Source organism: Trichomycterus rosablanca, chromosome 6, assembly GCF_030014385.1.
Source record: "Trichomycterus rosablanca isolate fTriRos1 chromosome 6, fTriRos1.hap1, whole genome shotgun sequence".
Lineage (NCBI taxonomy): Eukaryota > Metazoa > Chordata > Actinopteri > Siluriformes > Trichomycteridae > Trichomycterus > Trichomycterus rosablanca.
Window position 1 is genome coordinate 21,416,548 of NC_085993.1, and position 22,722 is coordinate 21,439,269.

Below are 22,722 nucleotides of genomic sequence, written 5' to 3' on the forward strand. Positions count from 1 at the left end.
TCTGACATATATACAAAGTCAAGGGTCTCTGCTGGATAGTATTACTGCCTAGTATGTGAGTGAATAAAACTCCCTTACAGTTTTCTCTTGTCCCAGCAGTTTTTAACATAAGTACATTTAGCATAAAATGTGTTCACCATTTTATTTGTAACATTTCACTTGAAAATCCTTGTTTTCTATAACATTTACACAGATTTTTTTTTTATGCGATTAATCGCGATTAACTATATGAAATTCTGAGATTAATCGCGATTAAATCACTTCATTTGAACATTTTCCTTATCTTTGGATTGGAATCTCGCTTAAAAATGGTGGAATACCCTGAATGGGGTGAATGGAACGCTCATACAGAATTGGCGCTAATGGTTGAAAGACCACTTTCTGAACCAATCAGACCTTCTAATTTTAATTTTTAATAAGTAATGCTGTTATTTGCATTTATTCAGTTTGCGTCACACAGATGATGTGTTAATGAAACGCTTGATTGGCTTTCTAACGAGTTCGTGTTTTACTTCACAACCGGGAAATGTTCTGAGGTTTTTAATTAAAAGCACACATTTACAAAATAACAGATTATATTCCTAATGGGACACACGGTTATACATTTAATAGCATCTGGAAGAACATAGGCTAAGGTATGCAGTGGCTATAATTCTTTTTGCTGTGTTTTGGATTTTGGCCGCTGGGCCGTGATTTATCGGGAGCTTTTGTTTTGCAATGAAAACAAAACGTATCAGTTTAAGCTTTTAACTGGAACCTTCTTGTTACGGTTGTTGTTTTTTATCTGAACTTACATATTATTTGTTTATTTCTACGCTACATTTCCAATAAATGTTTTGTGTATATTATATTGACTCGTGACTTGACTCGGACTCTAGCCTGAAGACTCGTGTTTTGACTTGGACTCTAGCCTGAAGACCTTGGTGTACAGTAAAATGACAATAAAGTTAATCTTGAATCTTGAATATACTGTCACAGTACTTTAAGTCGCTTAGGATAAAAGTGCCTGCTAAATGCCGAAAATGTAAATAAAAAGCATGGAATGCTAATTTGGTTATATTGGTAAACATTATCTGTTGCTAAAAAAACACCTTGTTAATACAATATATGGACAAAAGATACCACTTCTACTTATTGAATTTATGTATTCCATCCAGCTTTTAAAAAATCAATGATATAAAGGAAATTATATGCTTTCAACTTTATAGCAAAAGCTTAGGGAAAGGCATTGCCTGTTACAGCATGGCTCTGCTCCTGTACACAAAGCAAGGTCTATAAAGACATGAAAAAGCTTGGTTTAAAGAAGCTTTAGTGGCCTACACAAAGCCCTTACCTCAGCCCTACTGATCATCTTTGAAATTTTCTGAAACATTAATTGAAGCTTTTTTGACAATAGGCGTACCTATTGAGGTTGTGTACCACACAACCTCACTCGTCTTTTTCCATCACTCAGAACTTGAAGAATACAGACATCAAGGTTATTCTCTATACTAGCACAGAAAGTACTAGTGGTGGAACAAACCTCCCATATCTTTCTGAATACCTGAGTCTTTCACCATCTTTAAAAGATTATTAAATCCCACCTCTTTATTAAGCTATTGAAAACTAACATTCACTTTCATTCTTAGACTGTCATCTACTTAAACTAGAGTAAGAAGATGCTTACTGCAGAAGCACTTCTCTAAGTCGCTGTAGATAAGATCGTCTGCTAAGTAGTGAAAATGTACTTCAAAGTATTGTGAGAAGACTTCTCTAAAGAGTGGCTGTTGTTTTAGCTGAAAAGATTACATAGAAGCAGAGATGTTCACAAGTCACAAAATACGAGTCCGAGTCAAGTCACGAGTCTTTAGGCTAGAGTCTGAGTCAAGTCACAAGTCTTTAGGCTAGAGTCTGAGTCAAGTCACGAGTCTTTAGACTAGAGTCCAAGTTAAGTCACAAGTCAATATAATATACACAAAACATATATTGGAAATGTAGAGTAGAAATAAACAAATAATATGTAAGTTCAGATAAAACAACAACTGATTAACAACTGTATTTTGCAGTTTACTTAGTGTCTTTACTTTCCTAGTCATTGTGCAAATGAATGTAATTTCCATAACAAGAAGGTTCCAGTTAAAAGCTTAAACTGATACGTTTTGTGTTCATTATAATACAAAGGCGCCTGATAAATCACGGCACAGCAGCCAAAATCCAAAACACAGCAAAAAAATCATAACCGCTGCTTACCTTAGCTTATGTTCTTCCAGATGCTATTAAATTTATAACCGTGTGTTGTCCCATTAGAAATATAATCTGTTATTTTGTAAATGTGCTTATAATTAAAAACCTCCAAACATTTCCTGGTTGTGAAATAAAACACGAACTCGTTAGAAAGTCAATCAAGCGTTTCATTGACACATCACTGTGTGGCGCAAACTGAATAAATGCAAATAACAGCATTACTTACTAAAAATTAAAATCAGATGGTCTGACTGGTTCTTTCAACCATTAGCGCCAATTCTGTAGGAGCGTTCCATTCACCCCAGTTGTTCCTGTGAAGTGCACTACGTAGGGTATTCCACCATTTCAAGTGAGATTCCAATCCAAAGGTAACGAAAATGTTCAAATTAAGTGAACTTTAAACTGTGTAGGGAGTAGGGAGCGACGCTTCATCACTACCCCGGAAGCTAGCTGTAACATTTACCCATTGCGTGTGTCGTGGGTTAAGACGGCTGGAGCGTTTTTAGAGAGCAGATTTATAATATTAATCTCTTGTTCCTCAACCTTTGTACTGGTTTTTGGCTACAGGGTCGGCATTTCCGGCTTCTTCCCGTTAGGGGTACAGTTTTTACACCGGATGCCCTTCCTGACACAACCCTCCCTATTTATGCGGGCTTGGGACCGGCACTACAATGCACTGGTCTGTGCATCCCAGCGGCTAGGTAACTATGGGACAATTCAGTGTCCCAATTAGAGAACATGCAAACTGCACAGAAAGGACCCCGACCGCCCCACCCTGGGATATAACCCAGGACCATCTCGCTGTGAGGCGACAGTGCTACCCACTTAGCCACCGTGCCGCCCAGATTTATAATATTTATAATAATAAAAATTATACATATATGTCTTTTTTTGCGAGTAATGAGTCGAGTTCGAGTCTTTGAAACGAGTGCCAATGCCATGCCATGGTTATAATTATTCACCTTTAACTTAACTATTGAGAAGTACAAGAAATGTGTTAGACTAGAGCACCCTCAATTCACATGTTTATTGGTGTCTGGCAAACAATTATGTTGGGGTTATGTAAACAAAACAGTAGTTTTAGCCACAGTAAGCAAAATAACGCAGCAAAACCTGCCAGGAAACAGTAATACTTACACTGCCAACTCTCTCAAAGTGCTCGGAGTCGTGCTGAAAGTCGATGAGCTGGCCATTAAATGCCCAGGAGAAGCTCACGTCAAGTGCTGGATCAACAGATACCTGGCAGGGTAGTACAATGCTCTCACCCACCATGATCTCCATGCTGCTAGGGCTCTGCGTAATCCTGCTCGGCTCTGAAGACCAAACAGACCAAGGAAAGAGCCATCAGATCGGCTTTATACTGCTCACACCACCACATTTTCAGACAGACGTTCCATGCAGACCATCAAGGAAAATAAAACATTAAGAATACGGTGCAATGTGTAGGGCGGCACGGTGGCTTAGTGGGTAGCACTGTCGCCTCACAACAAGAAGGTCCTGGGTTCAATCCCCAGGTGGGGCGGTCCAGGTCCTTTCTGTGCGGAGTTTGCATGTTCTCCCCGTGTCCGCGTGGGTTTCCTCCGGGTACTCCGGTTTCCTCCCACAGTCCAAAAACATGCCACCAGGTTAATTGGAAACACTGAATTGTCCTATAGATACCTAGCCGCTAGATGCACTAGTGCATTGTAGTGCCGGTCCCAAGCCCGGATAAATTAGGGAGGGTTGTGTCAGGAAGGGCATCCGGCGTAAAAATTGTGCCAAATCAATGAGCGATCATGAGGATGACTCGCTGTGGCGACCCCTGAAAAAAGGGAAAAAGCCGAAAGAAGAAGAAGAAGAATACGGTGCAATGTATAAAATATATGGTCAGATGTATGTAGGCGACTGAATTTCTATGTGATTTGGAGAGAGTCGGTTAAAACTTTGGACTATTTGGGCAATAGATCATTTGAGGACAGCCACATATGGTGAATGAAAGGTTTAAAATTCCTACTTGAACTTTTTTTCCCCTATTTTTTTGTTGCCACAAAATTCTAAGCATAACTTATTTTAAAAAGTTAACATACCAAGTTTTTGGCTAAACAACAGAATTTAATTATAAGCGGTGTTTATGTACTTTGGCCAAATAGAGTAAGTCAATACAGGGGCTTTAAATAGCTTGTTAAATCTAAACTAACACTGAGGCTGCATTGCTGCATGAGCCGTGGCAAAACTATGCCAAAATGCAAAACGTAATAAAAACCATGTTAGACATATTGAAATATATATAATATGTCTATATCAGCTCCACTTACCATATAGAAGCACTTTGTAGTTCTACAATTACTGACTGTAGTTTATCTGTTTCTCTGCATGCCTTGTTAGACACTTTTCATGCTGTTCTTCAATGGTCAGGACCCCCACAGGACCACTACAGAATAGGCATTACTTGGGTGGTGGATCATTCTCAGCACTGCAGTGACACTGACATGGTGGTGGTGTGTTAGTGTGTGTTGTGCTGGTATGAGTGGATCAGACACAGCAGCGCTGATGGAGTTTTTAAACACCTCACTGTCACTGCTGGACTGAGAATAGTCCACCAACCAAAAATATATCCAGCCAACAGTGACCCGTGGGCAGCGTCCTGTGACCACTGATGAAGGTCTAGTAGATGGCCAAGTCAAACAGCAGCAATAGATGAGCGATCGTCTCTGACTTTACATCTACAAGGTGGACCAACTAGGTAGGAGTGTCTAATAGAGTGGACAGTGAATGGACACACAGCAGCGCTGCTGTGTCTGATCCACTCATACCAGCACAACACACAATAACACACCACCACCATGTCATCGTTACTGCAGTGCTGAGAATCATCCACCATCTAAATAATACCTGCTCTGTGGTGGTCCTGTGGGGGTCCTGACCATTGAAGAACAGGGTGAAAGCAGTCTAAAAAAGTATGTAGAGAAATAGATGGACTACAGTCAGTAATTATAGAGCTACAAAGTGCGTCTGTATGGTAAGTGGAGCTGATAAAATGGACAGCGAGTGTGGGGCTGATCGGTGTATATACAGTATATACAGTATATTCTTTTAATTTTAAATGAATTTAAACTATAAATGTTATTTGTCAGGTTAGTTCTAGTAAGTTATAGGCATAATCCTGGTTATGCTAGCACCCAGTTTTTGACTGCACTACTAAAACTAAACTGGCACATATGCTGTTTTTTTAATTGATAGAATTGTAGGGTTATTTTTACTGTATTCGTGCAATTCAGTGACCTTCTTTGTTACACTGGGTTTGTCTGCTTGCTCTAATGACAAAAGTAGGAAAAGCAATAGCAAAACTCATTTGAGCTACACATTGTGAAACACATTGAAACACACACAGTGTTCCACATATTTTTGATAAACCTCAGTGTTTACTCATATTAATTAATGCAAAACTGGCAAGATTCTGCATAGAAAAAAATAGCACATTTATTTAAGAGTAAACTGAAAACATGAAATCCTTGGTGCTTATGCACTTCAGCAAAGCCCATTTATATTTTGGTTAAGCTTACTGCCAGAAGCAATCAATCTCACATGCATCTAATTCCATACTGTAGCATTAGCAGCTGGATTTTTTAATTAATGTACTCTTGTGCAAAGGTTAGGAGCTGTTGTTTTACACTATGGTTATTGCAGGCATTAAAAAACTTAAGTGATATTCAATAAGACAATGCATTGAGTGGAGTTCTTCTGAGGGAAGTTCAAGCTAATTTAATTACAGTGGATTAAACGAGGTCAGTCTCTGGTGCATAACAAAAAGACAATGAGAAAGTGTCTTTAAGATTCTTTTACATTAAACAGCCTTAAAAGTTGCATTTGCTTACAAATATGACTCACAGCTAGCAAGTAACCCTTTAATGCCCTCACCAATAAAAAGTACTATACTGACAACAAACAATTAATATATACACCGATCAGGCATAACATTTTGAGCACCTTCCTAATACCGTGTTGGTCCCCTTTTGCTGCCAAACCAGCCCTGACCCATCAAGACATGGACTCCACTAGACCCCTGGAGGTGTGCTGTGGTATCTGGCACCAAGATGTTAGCAGCAGATCCTTTAACTCCTGTAAGTTGTGAGGTGGGGCCTCAATGGATTGGACTTGTTTGTCCAGCACATCCCACAGATGCTCGATTGGATTGAGATCTGGGAAATTTGGAGGCCAAGTCAACACCTCAAACTCGTTTTTATGCTCCTCAAACCATTCCTGAACCATTTTTGCTTTGTGGCAGGGCGCATTATCCTGCTGAAAGAGGCCACATTCATCAGGGAATACTGTTTCCATGAAAGGGTGTACATGGTCTGCAACAATGCTTAGGTAGGTGGTACGTTCCCATGCTCACATGCCCATTGTTGGCGCTTTCAGTGGTGGACAGGGGTCAGCATGGGCACCCTGACTGGTCTGCGGCTATGCAGCCCTATACACAACAAACTGTGATGCACTGTGTATTCTGACACCTTTCTATCAGAACCAGCTTTAACTTCTTCAGCAATTTGAGCTACAGTAGCTTGTCTGTTGAATCGGACCACGCGGGCCAGCCTTCACCCTCCATGTGCATCGATGAGCCTTGGCCGCCCATGACCCTGTTGCCGGTTTACCACTGTTCCTTCCTTGGAACACTTCTGATAGATACTGACCACTGCAGACCGGGAACACCCCACAAGAGCTGCAGTTTTGGAGATGCTCTGACCCAGTCGTCTAGCCATCACAATTTGGCCCTTGTCAATCTCGATCAAATATTTACGCTTGTCCATTTTTCCTGCTTCTAACACATCAACTATGAGGATAAAATGTTCACTTGCTGTCTAATATATCCCACCAACTAACAGGTTCCGTGATGAAGAGATAACCAGTGTTATTCACTTCACCTGTCAGTGGTCATATTGTTATGCCTTGTCAGTGTATATATAGATAGATTTTTTTTTTTTACTAGTGCACACAACATTTTTAATGAACCTCTACCAAACAGCTGAGATGATCACAAAAATGATTCAGCTGCTAGCTTCAAGTTGACATGTAGGTTAGAAAGGCTTTCTTAAATCCATCTACCAATATTTTAGAGTTTAACACATCAACCAAGGAGTAGATACAGCCCAAACAAGATTATTTACATACAGCTTATTTTTAGCCAAGTATTTAGACTCAAAGTAAGATCAACCAAATGGTTGAGCAGACCATTAAAGGGTTACAAAATCACCAACATTATCAATAGGAAAGAAACACTAGACTACAATGCAGTTTAATGAGGAAATAACTGATAAGAATAGAGGATAATAAGAATCCAAATTACATATGACATTATCTGTGTAATTATAGGGCTATTAGAGGGGTATATAGGAAGGAAACAGGAAGGATTTCAGCCTCTTTATGAACCAGACTGAATTCAAAAATAGTGTGGATTACTAGAGTCGCTGGCTCTATTAAAAGTATCTGTAATACTGGCCATGCCTTATCACTGTTTCTCACACTGGTACAGCTGAAAGAGTATTATAATAAACAGTCTTACATCACTATATAAGTGACACTATTTACACATGCATTAAAGTGTTTTCTAAAAAAGATGAACAAACTCCATACCAACAGAAACTGGTGCAAATCGCAAACTTTTAAAACTCTGGCACTATAGTGAATTGTGAAACATTTGGGACAGACTCACCCGTGATCAACAGGCGGCCTGTTGTACTCGCACTGCCAAACTGGTTTTTGGCAATGCATGTGTAAATGCCCCCGTCTTGCTTAGTCACATTGGCAATCTTCAGCGTCCCATTAGAGAAGACAGAAAATCTTAAGGAGACAAATATGGACACTTCAAAAAGTTAACATGTTTTCATTGTGCTGAAAGTGATATTCAAAACATTCTACAATTTAAAATTTTTATAATGCAGTGGTACCTTGTGACTCAATGTCCTCTAAACTCAAAATGTTTGAAAGTCAATGCCCTACGTCGAGAAATTTGTACCCTTAAACTCAACGTTTCCCCTAAAACTCAACGTGTTTCAAATGAACAGTAACCAGCCGCTTTGTTAAGCGCTTGGCTTGAGCGGTGCAGTAAAACGTCATCAAACTGCGAATATGAGACAAATCTGCATTTGTGGAATAACTGTCAAATCCACTCTGAAAGCTCTACATGTATCTGTTTTAGCTGAATTTTTCTCCTGTTTTACTTTTAAACTTGTGTCATAGCTCAAGGTTCTGAGAAACTGTAAGAATCAGCTTATCATTAAAAAACAGCACAAAAGCTAATATGCTGCTTCTCATGTGAATGCGCCTGTACTGTACGGTATTCCAAGATCAAGCATCTCCATGTTTAAGAAGCAGAGGAAACAATTAAGAAGTAAAGTGCAGGTTTTATTGTACTTTTTATTGATTTTTTTTTTAACTGTTTTCAATTGTATTTCAGTGTTTTTTTGTATTATATTTGTGTTATTTTCAGTGTATGTGTCAAAAAACCCCAATTTTTTACATAGGCCTAAAATATACACAGTTCCACATGACCCTGGAACGCATGAACAGGTTTCCCATACATCCTAATACCATAAAACTTACCGATCATCACCGAACATTAAAACCACCTCCTTGTTTCTACACACATTGTCCATTTTATAAGCTCCACTTACCATATAGAAGCACTTTGTAGCTCTACAATTACTGACAGTAGTCCATCTGTTTCTCTGCATACTTTGTTAGCCCCCTTTCATGCTGTTCTTCAATGGTCAGGACTCTCCAAGGACCACTACAAAGCAGGTATTATTTGGGTGGTGGATAATTCTCAGCACTGCAGTGACACTGACATGGTGGTGGTGTGTTAGTGTGTGTTGTGCTGGTATGAATGGATAAGACACAGCAGCGCTGATGGAGTTTTTAAACACCTCACTGTCACTGCTGGACTGAGAATAGCCCACCAACCAAAAATATCCAGCCAACAGCGCCCCATGGGCAGCGTCCTGTGAACACTGATGAAGGTCTAGAAGATGATCAACTCAAACAGCAGCAATAGATGAGCGATCGTCTCTGACTTTACATCTACAAGGTGGACCAACTAGGTAGGAGTGTCTAATAGAGTGGACAGTAAGTGGACACGGTATTTAAGAACTCCAGCAGCGCTGCTGTGTCTGATCCACTCATACCAGCACAACACACACTAACACACCACCACCATGTCATTGTCACTGCAGTGCTGAGAATGATCAACCACCTTAATAATACCTGCTCTGTAGAACTTTAAAGTGCTTCTATATGGTAAGTGGAGCTGATAAAATGGACAGTGAGTGTATAAACAAAGAGGGGGTTTTAATGTTATGGCTGATCAGTATATATTTATTGCAATATTTATTTATCAATATTTATTGCAGCACTGTAACACTGTAATTAAATCTTTTTTTTTCCAGAAAATTGGGAAATGTCCAGAAATGTATATCATAGATTTTTGATATTTGATTTATTGTTAGAAAATTAATAACATGTTTAAATGCCATAATCAATGCAGTTTATGCTCTTTGATGTACCTTTCATTCTTCGGAAACATCTCACTTCCTTTTTTCCACAGGCTGATGGCTCTGGGTGAAGCTTGTGGCCTGCAGTTGAGAGTCACTACTGTTCCAGCAAGAACTTTCATCACGCTTCTTAATGGATTCTGGGAGAAACTGGGTGGTGAAGCTGCACAGATACAGAACCAGAATTATATATTATAAAAAGTTGTGTTTGGCACAGAAAGACTGCTGGGCAGTATCCAACTTGTGAGTGAAACTACAAATACACACAGTAACAGCATTTGATCTTACACCTGGTATTTGTGGTTTATTACTTTGCTGTAGTGCATCACATTATGAGTTGGCAAGCAGTGTACAATCACTGTTGTTTGCACTGGTACTAACATATCCAAAGCAACATTTCTGAGCCTAAGATTCCTTAACCTACAGCCAAAATAACATGCCTTGTAATAATGCAATACAGACTTACCAGTGATGTTTATTGTTTAAAAAAATATTCCGCTAGCACACCAGCGCCGAGATTCTGAACTCCTTGGTTCGAAACTCGCCATTGCCAATTGTCGGCTGGGTGCCATCTAGCGGGCATAATTAGTGCCTGCAGCAGACATGGTTTTGCTAGGGCGGGATGACCGGACTATATGCGTGGGGTCTTCAAACGCTGTGTATGGACCCTGATTGGCAGATAGAGAGGCACCTGTGCAGAGTAATAGGTAAAAAAGGGTTCCGCAAAGGGCTGTGCACGGGACTGAGGAGGCATGAGCAGTAATATACCCACCTTGACTGCAATCAGGGATCCCCCAGCAGCGGAAGAAAAACTGACTATGCTAAATTGGGAGATAAAAAAAACGCACAACAACCTTTTATATGGGCAAACTTGTCAATATGTTTTAGATCAATGTCCACCAAATCATGAGTTAATTCATTTTCATTTGGTTTGTTACAATTAAAAAAGTAACTTGTATTAAATTGTCGGCTTGATTTATCATAGTGCCTGGCTAACAGAACTGTGACTGTAACTGACTATGACCAATAGTCAGATAGAGCCGATAACGTGAACAATGTTTAATAAATGTGTTGACGTAGTTGTATGTTAATCTATTTTTACTGGCTGCTGTAAGCCTGGGGCCGGGGCCAACACGATTGTGCCCTATAGCTACTCATTGAAAGTGCATTGAACTCACATGGTTATATAAAAGCTCTCTCTCTCTCTCTCTCTCTCTCTCTCTCTCTCTCTCTCTCTCTCTCTCTCTCTCTCTCTCTCTCTATATATATATATATATATATATATATATATATATATATATATATATATATATATATATATATGCAAATATATATATATATACAGTATGTCTATATCCCATTCAATCCCATTCATCACATTACACATAGATTCATTCAGTCACCTGTTTGAGCAAAAGCATTCACACCCCCAGAAAATACATGCTTGCACACACACAATCACATATCTCAGCAAAGCTATTTACAATAGCTTTACTCCCACATACATACTTTCTTACACCCTAATGTACACACCTGCTCCTTGGTGTTACTGAAAATAACAAGAGACAAATTTATATAGCTTATAAATACCATATATTGCATTTTTTCCAAACAGACGAGTTCGAAATGTCAGGTCTGGTGGGCTAGCGTTTTTTACCGCTGCGCCACCTAAGCGGCAGTCCTCAAATTTTTTTACACCCACTAATTTTGGGGACCAGATGGCTGGGGTTCACAGAACTGGTGGCAGATCTTGGATTGGGTGGGTCCCAGCAGATGTGTCAGTTTGAGCAGCTATAATCCACAGTAGACATGGCTTTACATGCATTGGGTGGCAAAAATAGTGACCGGGGTGCGATAAAATCACTCAAAGCATTTCTTTGACCAGGTGATGGTCATAGATGGCAACGTGATACAGCCTGAAGCTGCCCTAGCCTACCAAACTTTAGCATTAATGACAAAATGACATGATCACACCATGACTTGTATACAGCTTTTGGATAATCACACCCGTTTACGTGCTACGTCCCATTTTAATCCTGTTTATTGTCCTGTTGTTGTCCTACTGTACTTCTGCTCAACACAATTACCTGCTTGAGAAAAATTATGAACACTCCTACCAACTGTGTGCTTGCCCACACACAGTTGCTCACTCAAGCAAAAGTATTTACACCCGCACCAACTGCATGCTTGCACACACAGTCACCTTTCTGAGCAAATGGCATGATAAAACTCTGAAACATACTTTTGACCAGGTTATGGTCATAGATGGCAAAGTGCTGCAGCCTAAAGCAGCCCTAACCTACTCCTACTTTAGCATTTTTAATGATAGGTTGCTTAGAGAGCTGTACCCCAATGTGTTGGTACTGACAAGCGACAGACAAGAAAAGTTGGGATGGTCCCACCCCTACTAAAACAAAGCAAGTCTTAACATTCTGGGTTACCTGTTATGGAAGAAAATGTGTTATTGGCCCATGAGCAGCAGCGGGAGCATTACAATAGGTGCCCTCAACTCAGACATGGTCCTTGAATTGCTCCTTAATTCCACCTCAAAATTAATCCCCAGGTGGCAAGGGCTTTTCAAGGTCACACAGACCTCCTAAAAAAGTAGATAGAGGCCACTCCTGTAGTTGAAGTGCTCAAAAGCAGACAATGTCACTCTGCCCTAATGGGCAAAGGTAGCAAACTTACATAATACAGCACCAAATGTATTGATGGACATGGGGGTAATTGAGGAGTCGCAATATGGCTGGTACAGCCCTAATGTCCCTGTTCCAAAGTGTTATTATGGCAGACAGGGTTATACCGTAGATTTGTCTCTTTCTATTCAGATCTTGTCAGCCTGCTGATCTTACAAAATGCAAGACAGGATCTGATTCAAGGACATCTGATTTAGGCCTTTGCAAAAATAAAGGCAGCCCCGGGGGACTAGTACTTTGCTCGCCTGATTACTGTTTACCTTTTATGTTGCAAACTGAAGCAACTGAAAGCGGGCTGGGGGCTGTTTTGTCCCAGGTGTTTGTAGGAACAGGACTGTTTGGTACTGTTGAAAACTCTCTGTAAAGGGAATTATATACAGCACCACTTAGACTGGGTATCTGGCCAATAAGTTGGCCCAGAATTCTAATTTGTACAGAACATGTTATATTTACATATTTTAAAAAATCAATAAAGTGGACAAGATAAACTATTAAAATCTACAACCCCAAAGCAGAAAAAGTTTGGGGTAATGCACATAATAAAAAAACAGAGTTTCTTACATTTACTTTGACTTTTATTTGATTGCAGACAGGATGAACCTGAGATATTTCATGTTTTATCTGCTCAACTTCATTTCACTTATTAATAAACATCCATTCCTGCATTTCAGGCCTGCAACACATTCCAAAAAAAGTTGGGACAGTAAAGCATTTACCACTTTGTAATGTTGCCATTCCTTTTCTCCACACTTAAAAAACTTTTTGGCACCGAAGATACCAAGCGTTTTAGTGTTTCAGCTTTTATTTTGTCCCATTCTTCCTGCAAACACGTCTTAAGATGTGCAACATTACGGGGTCGTCCTTGTTTCCTTTTTTCGTTTCAAAATTCTCCACACATTCTTTATTGGGGACAGGTCAGGACTGCAGGCAGGCCAGTACAGTACCCGTACCCTCTTCTTCCGCAGCCATGCCTTTGTAATGTGTGCAGCATGTGGTGTTGCATTGTCTTGTTGAAAAATGCATGGACGTCCCTGGAAAAAATGACGTCTTGAAGGCAGCAGATCTCAGTGTACTTTTCTGCATTAATGCTGCCATCACAGAAGTGTAAATGACCTTTGCCAAGGGCACTGACACAGTCCCATAGTATGACAGACCCTGGCTTTTGGACTTGTTGCTGATAACAGTCTGGATGGTCCTTTTCGTCTTTGGGCAAAAGAAAAAGACAAGAAATGCTAATTCATCTGACCACAATACACGTTTAGTGCATGTAACTCTGTATTGTAGTGCTTGACAAATGTTTGCCAAACTAATCCCTTGCCCATGTGGTAATATCAGCTATTGTTGGGTAGCGGATCTTGATGCAGTGCCGTCTGAGAGATCACAGGCGTTCAGCTTAAGCTTGCGCCCTTGGCCTTTATGCACTGAAATTCCTCCTGATTCCTTGAATTGTTTAATGATATTATGCATTTGTTGACAAACTGAAGATCCTCTGATCATCTTTGCTCATCAAAGACTCAGCCTTTCCTGGATGCTGCTTTTGTACCAAACCATGATTACAATCACATGTTGACATCACCTGTTTGGAATCACATCATTATTTAGTTTTTTCACCTCATTACTAGCCCTAAATTGCCCCCGTCCCAACTTTTTTTGGAATGTGTTGCAGGCCTGGAACACAGGAATGGGGGAGTATTAATAAATTAAATGAAGTTGAGCAGATAAAACATGAAATATCTTGGGTTCAAACTGTCTGCAGTCAAATAAAAGTCAAAGTAAATGTAAGTAACACTGCATTTCTATTATTGATCATTTTTCATATTGTCCCAACTTTTTCTGATTTGGGGTTGTAATATCTTTGTGCAGTTTTTAATCAAATGACTGTAAAAAAATATCTTAGATCTGTAGAGTTGCTCTTACCCAGAACCATCAGTTCAGCGCTGGCATAAACAATGCCATGCTTGTTTTCCGCTACACACTGATACATTCCTCCATCAGATAGGATCAGTGAAGTTATTGTAAGAGCACCATTCTCTATCAACACCCGGCCCTGTGGACGACAGGAAAACATATGCACACACACACAAACTGAATATGTGAACATGCACATCAACAAGACTTGTGTTATTACATTTACACTCAATGTACTATTTAGTTCATATTAGGAATAGGTGAAATAATATCCAAGAATATATGTGGAACTAGATGTTTGAAAAGCAAATAAACTCAAATATAGCAATGCATGAAGTATTAAAGGTGCCATAACATGTCATGGCCTTTGCCCTCGTCACATTTCTGTTGCTAAATACCTAAATAAATAAAAACTGTAAACTAAAATGAGGAGAGATTTCATAGATGTCTCAAGTTTGTTAGCTGTAAAGTATGGCAAAACATTCATCAGGGACGCAGTGGCCCTAATCATTTTGAAACGGAAGAAGCTTGGCACTACCTTGAACCAGCCAAACTAGGGTTAAGAAAGAAGCAAATGGTCATGCTAAAAGAGCTCCAGAAGAGCTGTGCAGAAATGGGATGAGCTGTTAAATGGTCAATGAACATCACATCAGCACTGGACATCACCTGGCTTATAGCATTATTATGGTGAAACATGGTGGTGGCAGCATCATGCTATAAAGCTGCTTCTTAGTGGCAGAAGCAAGGAGACTGGGCAAAACTGAGGGGCAGATGGATGTGACCAAATACAGAAACATCGTTGCAGAAATCCTTGTTTAGAAAGCATGAAAACTCAGACTGGGGTGACACCTTTTGACTGAAGCATACAGCCAAAACAACATTGGAGAAGCTTTAGGGGCAAGTCCAAATGTTGTTGAGTGTCCCAGCTAAAACCCAGAATTACACTCCAATAAAAATCTGTGAATCTGTGGAATGACCTAAAGATGGCAGTCAGTAGACCATTACCATCCAATCTGTCTGAGCTTGAGAGAATCTGCCTTGAATAATGGGATAAAGTGCCCAAATCCAGGAGTGCAAAGCTTGTAGAGATGCATCCAAAAAACTTACATTTGTAATTACTGCTAAAACCACTTCTGAAAGTATTGAGTAAAGTCAGAATATTCAGTCAGAATACTGTAAACAAAATACATTTTTGTTTATAATTAATTAACTAAAACATGTTTACACTTTATTATAAGTAAAAGTGCTATTATATCTGTTCCACAACACAACTAAGTGTGCAAAAAGTCTAAATACTGTCTAAATACACCGTAGTGTAACATAAATGTTTAGATTAATTTTAAGCCCCTTTGTTGTGCAGTGGTAATACTGGGAATTTGATGTACAAGAATCAGGACTGGACTCAAATTTGTAGATTTAAAGATCTGTGACTTGTTAATAATGGTGAAGATACAATGTAATCAACCATAACATTAAAACCACCTCCTTGTTTCTACACTCACTGTCCATTTTATTAGCTCCACTTACCATATAGAAACACTTTGTAGTTCTACAATTACTGACTGTAGTCCATCCGTTTCTCTGCATGCTTTGTTAGCCCCCCTTTCATGCTGTTCTTTAATGGTCAGGACTCTCCCAGGACCACTACAGAGTAGGTATTATTTGGGTGGTGGATCATTTTCAGCACTGCAGTGACACTGACATGGTGGTGGTGTGTTAGTGTGTGTTGTGCTGGTATGAGTGGAAAAGACACAGCAATGCTGCTGGAGTTGTTATACACCTCACTGTTACTGCTGGACTGAGAATAGTCCATCAATCAAAAATATACAGCTAACAGAGCCCCGTGGGCAGCATCCAGTGACCACTGATGAAGGTCTAGAAGATGACCAACTCAAACAGCAGCAATAGATGAGTGATCGTCTCTGACTTTACATCTACAAGGTGTATCAGCTTGGTAGGAGTGTCTAATAGAGTATACAGTGAGTGGACCACATCCGCTCCCAATTCTTCCCCAGATTTAACACAGTCATCCCCAACTTCAACTCCCTCCCAGACCCCGACAAACTGCCCCACCTACTGGGGGAGCACAGAGAGAGCTGCACACTAGCAGCACTTTACACACACACCTGCCACCAGGTGAGGGACAGTGGGTGACCATGTCTCTCTCTCACACACACACACACGCACATACACACACGCACACACAACAAAAGTTTTTTTTTTTACTACCTCAATATTGTAAATGTCACCTTTTTAATTGTTATTATTTGCACTGTTTTTATTATTATTATTTTATTCTATTTTATATTTTTGCATCTATTGTAACTGTTTTGTATATATTTGTTCTTATTGTTATTGTTATTCTTTTATTTCTTTGTAACTGAGCTTAGGCAATACGAATTTCCTATTTTGTCATGCCAATAAAGTTTCTTTTGAGTCTGAGTTTGAGTTAAGTGGACACGGTATTTAAAAACTCCAGCAGCGCTGCTGTGTCTAATCCACTCATAACAGCACAACACACACTAACACACCACCACCATGTCAGTGTCACTGCAGTGCTGAGAATGATCCACCACCCAAATAATACCTACTCTGTGGTGGCCCTGTGGGGGTCCTGACCATTGCAGAACAGGGTGAAAGCAGGCTAAAAAGGTATGTAGAGAAACAGATGGACTACAGTCAGTAATTGTAGAACTACAAAGTGCTTCTATATGGTAAGTGGAGCTGATAAAATGGACAGTGTGTGTAGAAACAAGGAGGTGTTTTTAATGTTATGGCTGATCAGTGTGTGTGTGTGTGTGTGTGTGTGTGTGTGTGTGTTCAGATGAATTTTTAAGCCCCTATGTTGTGCAGTGGTAATTCTGGGAAATTGTTACCTCTTAAAAATGATGTAGGAAAATCAGGACTGGACTCAAATTTGTATATTTAAAGATGCTAGCATTTGTAGTAATCACTATTAAATCTTCAACAAATGTACAATATTGCACATCACTGCAAAATGTATATAAAATAACTACAATAATAAAGTGCTTTTCAGTTATAGTTCTACTATAATGCTGTATGAATCCTTAGACTAGCCTGTGGGGGGATGGTACAGTGAGCCATGTGGATAAGAGAGAAGAAGGACAAAAATGCTGACCCTTAGCTTCGCAGGACATAAAAGCCGAGTTGACAAAAGCTAAGGCGCACTTGTACACTATTCATCTCACAGCAAGCGTTTGGTCACAGAAGTGAGAGAGACTAGTTGAAAAAAAAAAAGGATCCAGCTGCAAATGTGGCTAATGGCTCGGCTGAGCTTTAAACTCCATTAGATGGTCAGCACAATGTGAAAAGAAAGAGCAGGGACTAAGAGAGCAAGATGGGGTAATGGAATAGGTCATTCCTTTTTCGTCCAAATACAGGTCAAACAAATGTGTCCTCTGTCATTCAGCTTTATGGTCACTGAACAGTTTGTCTCAGATTTATGAGGAATTCGTATACAGTGGATTTAAAAAAGCATTCAGACCTTCTGACATTTTAATTGAATTTATTTTGGATTTGATTTTGAATTGATGCTATTGCCATTTCCCCTTTAATCTTCAATGTATCACCTTTTATGACAACGTGAAAACAAGTTCTTACAAGATTCATATTTACAAAAAGTATTCAGACTATTTATTTAATGCTCTGTATTTGTGCAGTCTATTTCATCCATGGCATATCTCAAGCTTAGTCTGAAGAGTTTCGGTAAAATGCCAACCTCAGGTCTCTTCACAGATTTTTGATTAAAGTCTGGCTTTTTTTTTAAGTGTTCATGTATTTGGCTTCATTTATCAAGAGCAAAAATGGGAGCGAACATATCAAACCAAAGAAAATGTGTCTAAGATGAAAAAAAGTCTACTCTGAAGATGTGTACAGTGGTGATGAGAACATACAGATTGATTTTTTGAGAAAAGGGAACTAATAACATTGAAGAAAAAAACAAGTGTGCAATGCAAGAACTGGCTAAGGAAAATGCTTAGCAAAAGGTCCAGATGACATAGCAGTTGAACTGCAGAGGTTTGGTGGAGGGATGAGTTACATAAAGTCTGCTTGGAAGTGTGGGAGACTGGGATCTGGCTAGAAGAATGAACACAATCATTTTTCTTTGCAATGCCTTAAAAAGAAGATTTGCTCAACTGCAGCAACTACAAGACCATTGCACTTGTCTCACGTGCAAGTATGCCTGCTGTGAGTAATCTTGAAACAATTAGCTATAAACAAGAAGGATTTAGATAGTGAAAAGGCATGCAGGATCCAATCACAAGCCTCCAGATCATAGAGAAAGAAGAACAAAGGAACCAGGCACTATATTTATGTTTTATCACTAGTATGACCATGACCAACCTAGTGAAAAAAAGTGTACTTAAATGTACTTAAAATATACTAATATTCGTATACTATAAATAAACTGGCTAATGTCTGTACTTATTTCAAACATGTTAAAAATATATATTAAGGTCATATATTAATTTTTATTATACTTTTCAAAAATTATCAAAAAGTATATTTTTAATAAATACGTTACCATAAACTATACCTTTAGTTAAATTTAAGTTTCATTTAATTTAATATACTTCTCAAATATTTATTGTCACACTAATGATGAATACATTTAAAGAGTGCACATTTTTTATACACCTCACTGTCACTGCTGGACTGAGAACAGTCCACCAACCAAAAACATCCAACCAACAGCGCACCTTGGGCAGCGTCCTGTGACCACTAATGAAGGTCTAGAACAGGGGTATTGAACTAAAATTAAAAGAGGTCCAGTTAGAGAAAATTTCTTGAAGCAAAGGTCCGGAATGTTTAACTATATATATATACATATACAGTATATATACAGTATATATATATATATATATATATATATATATATATATATATATATATATATATACAGTGTATCACAAAAGTGAGTACACCCCTCACATTTCTGCAAATATTTCATTATATCTTTTCATGGGACAACACTATAGACATGAAACTTGGATATAACTTAGAGTAGTCAGTGTACAGCTTGTATAGCAGTGTAGATTTACTGTCTTCTGAAAATAACTCAACACAGCCATTAATTTCTAAATAGCTGGCAACATAAGTGAGTACACCCCACAGTGAACATGTCCAAATTGTGCCCAAATGTGTCGTTGTCCCTCCCTGGTGTCATGTGTCAAGGTCCCAGGTGTGAATGGGGAGCAGGGCTGTTAAATTTGGTGTTTTGGGTACAATTCTCTCATACTGGCCACTGGATATTCAACATGGCACCTCATGGCAAAGAACCCTCTGAGGATGTGAGAAATAGAATTGTTGCTCTCCACAAAGATGGCCTGGGCTATAAGAAGATTGCTAACACCCTGAAACTGAGCTACAGCATGGTGGCCAAGGTCATACAGCGGTTTTCCAGGACAGGTTCCACTCGGAACAGGCTTCGCCAGGGTCGACCAAAGAAGTTGAGTCCACGTGTTCGGCGTCATATCCAGAGGTTGGCTTTAAAAAATAGACACATGAGTGCTGCCAGCATTGCTGCAGAGGTTGAAGACGTGGGAGGTCAGCCTGTCAGTGCTCAGACCATACAGTGTATCACAAAAGTGAGTACACCTCTCACATTTCTGCAGATATTTAAGTATATCTTTTCATGGGACAACACTGACAAAATGACACTTTGACACAATGAAAAGTAGTCTTGTGTGCAGCTTATATAACAGTGTAAATTTATTCTTCCCTCAAAATAACTCGATATACAGCCATTAATGTCTAAACCACCGGCAACAAAAGTGAGTACACCCCTTAGTGAAAGTTCCTGAAGTGTCAATATTTTGTGTGGCCACCATTATTTCCCAGAACTGCCTTAACTCTCCTGGGCATGGAGTTTACCAGAGCTTCACAGGTTGCCACTGGAATGCTTTTCCACTCCTCCATGACGACATCACGGAGCTGGCGGATATTCGAGACTTTGCGCTCCTCCACCTTCCGCTTGAGGATGCCCCAAAGATGTTCTATTGGGTTTAGGTCTGGAGACATGCTTGGCCAGTCCATCACCTTTACCCTCAGCCTCTTCAATAAAGCAGTGGTCGTCTTAGAGGTGTGTTTGGGGTCATTATCATGCTGGAACACTGCCCTGAGACCCAGTTTCCGGAGGGAGGGGATCATGCTCTGCTTCAGTATTTCACAGTACATATTGGAGTTCATGTGTCCCTCAATGAAATGTAACTCCCCAACACCTGTGGCACTCATGCAGCCCCAGACCATGGCATTCCCACCATCATGCTTGACTGTAGGCATGACACACTTATCTTTGTACTCCTCACCTGATTGCCACCACACATGCTTGAGACCATCTGAACCAAACAAATTAATCTTGGTCTCATCAGACCATAGGACATGGTTCCAGTAATCCATGTCCTTTGTTGACATGTCTTCAACAAACTGTTTGTGTGCTTTCTTGTGTAGAGACTTCAGAAGAGGCTTCCTTCTGGGGTGACAGCCATGCAGACCAATTTGATGTAGTGTGCGGCGTATGGTCTGAGCACTGACAGGCTGACCCCCCACCTTTTCAATCTCTGCAGCAGTGCTGACAGCACTCCTGTGCCTATCTTTCAAAGACAGCAGTTGGATGTGACGCTGAGCACGTGCACTCAGCTTCTTTGGACGACCAACGCGAGGTCTGTTTTGAGTGGACCCTGCTCTTTTAAAACGCTGGATGATCTTGGCCACTGTGCTGCAGCTCAGTTTCAGGGTGTTGGCAATCTTCTTGTAGCCTTGGCCATCTTCATGTAGCGCAACAATTCGTCTTTTAAGATCCTCAGAGAGTTCTTTGCCATGAGGTGCCATGTTGGAACTTTCTGTGACCAGTATGAGAGAGTGTGAGAGCTGTACTACTAAATTGAACACACCTGCTCCCTATGCACACCCGAGACCTAGTAACACTAGCGAGTCACATGACATTTTGGAGGGAAAATGACAAGCAGTGCTCAATTTGGACATTTAGGTGTGTAGTCTCTTAGGGGTGTACTTACTTTTGTTGCCGGTGGTTTAGACATTAATGGCTGTATATTGAGTTATTTTAAGGGAAGAATAAATTTACACTGTTATATAAGCTGCACACAGACTACTTTTCATTGTGTCAAAGTGTCATTTTGTCAGTGTTGTCCGATGAAAAGATATACTTAAATATCTGCAGAAATGTGAGGGGTGTACTCACTTTTGTGATACACTGTACACTGCACACTGCATCAACTCGGTCTGCATGGTCGTCATCCCAGAAGGAAGCTGACGCACAAGAAATCCCGCAAACAGTTTGCTGAAGACAAGCAGTCCAAGAACATGGATTACTGGAATGCCCAGTGGTCTGACTAGACCAAGATAAACTTGTTTGGCTCAGATGGTGTCCAGCATGTGTGGCGGCGCCCTGGTGAGAAGTACCAAGACAACTGTATCTTGCCTACAGTCAAGCATGGTGGTGGTAGCATCATGGTCTTGGGCTGCATGAGTGTTGCTGGCACTGAGGAGCTGCAGTTCATTGAGGGAAACATGAATTCCAACATGTACTGTGACATTCTGAAACAGAGCATGATCCCCTCCCTTCGAAAACTGGGCCTCATGGCAGTTTTCCAACAGGATAACGACCCCAAACACAACCTCCAAGATGACAACTGCCTTGCTGAGGAAGCTGAAGGTAAAGGTGATGGACAAAACCCAATTGAGCACCTGTGGCGCATCCTTAAGTGGAAGGTGGAGGAGTTCAAGGTGTCTAACATCCACCAGCTCCGTGATGTCATCATGGAGGAGTGGAAGAGGATTCCAGTAGCAACCTGTGCAGCTCTGGTGAACTCCATGCCCAGGAGGGTTAAGGCAGTGCTGGATAATAATGGTGGTCACACAAAATATTGACACTTTGGGCACAATTTGGACATGTTCACTGTGGGGTGTACTCACTTATGTTGCCAGCCATTTAGACATTAATGGCTGTGTGTTGAGTTATTTTCAGAAGACAGTAAATCTACACTGCTATACAAGTTGTACACTGACTACTCTAAGTTATATCCAAGTTTCATGTCTATAGTGTTGTCCCATGAAAAGATATAATGAAATATTTGCAGAAATGTGAGGGGTGTACTCACTTTTGTGATACACTGTATATATATATATTAGGGCTGTCGAAGTTAACGCGATAATAACGCATTAACGCAATTTCAATTTAACGCGATTAAAAATAATAGTGCCGTTAACGCAAATTCTAGTTCATGTTGAGACTTGACTGGTAGAACAAACGTTTTAATGTCGGACTTGCCACCGTTTTTCATTTGCGGTTTGTTAACATAATGTAACCGAGCGTTGTAGTGATGCAC

The 22,722-nt window shown here is 40.0% G+C and overlaps 1 protein-coding gene across 1 annotated transcript in view; it reads right to left on the reverse strand.

The window, feature by feature from the left end:
- The window catches only part of cntn3b (contactin 3b), a 144,728-nt gene that overhangs the window by 46,936 nt on the left and 75,070 nt on the right, over positions 1 to 22,722 (reverse strand). The window contains exons 9-12 of the mRNA XM_062997172.1: positions 14,363 to 14,492; positions 9,762 to 9,912; positions 7,913 to 8,040; positions 3,361 to 3,536 (exon numbers count right to left, since the gene is read on the reverse strand). Coding sequence (XP_062853242.1) covers positions 3,361 to 3,536; positions 7,913 to 8,040; positions 9,762 to 9,912; positions 14,363 to 14,492 — 585 coding nt within the window. The remainder of the gene's footprint in view (positions 1 to 3,360; positions 3,537 to 7,912; positions 8,041 to 9,761; positions 9,913 to 14,362; positions 14,493 to 22,722) is intronic.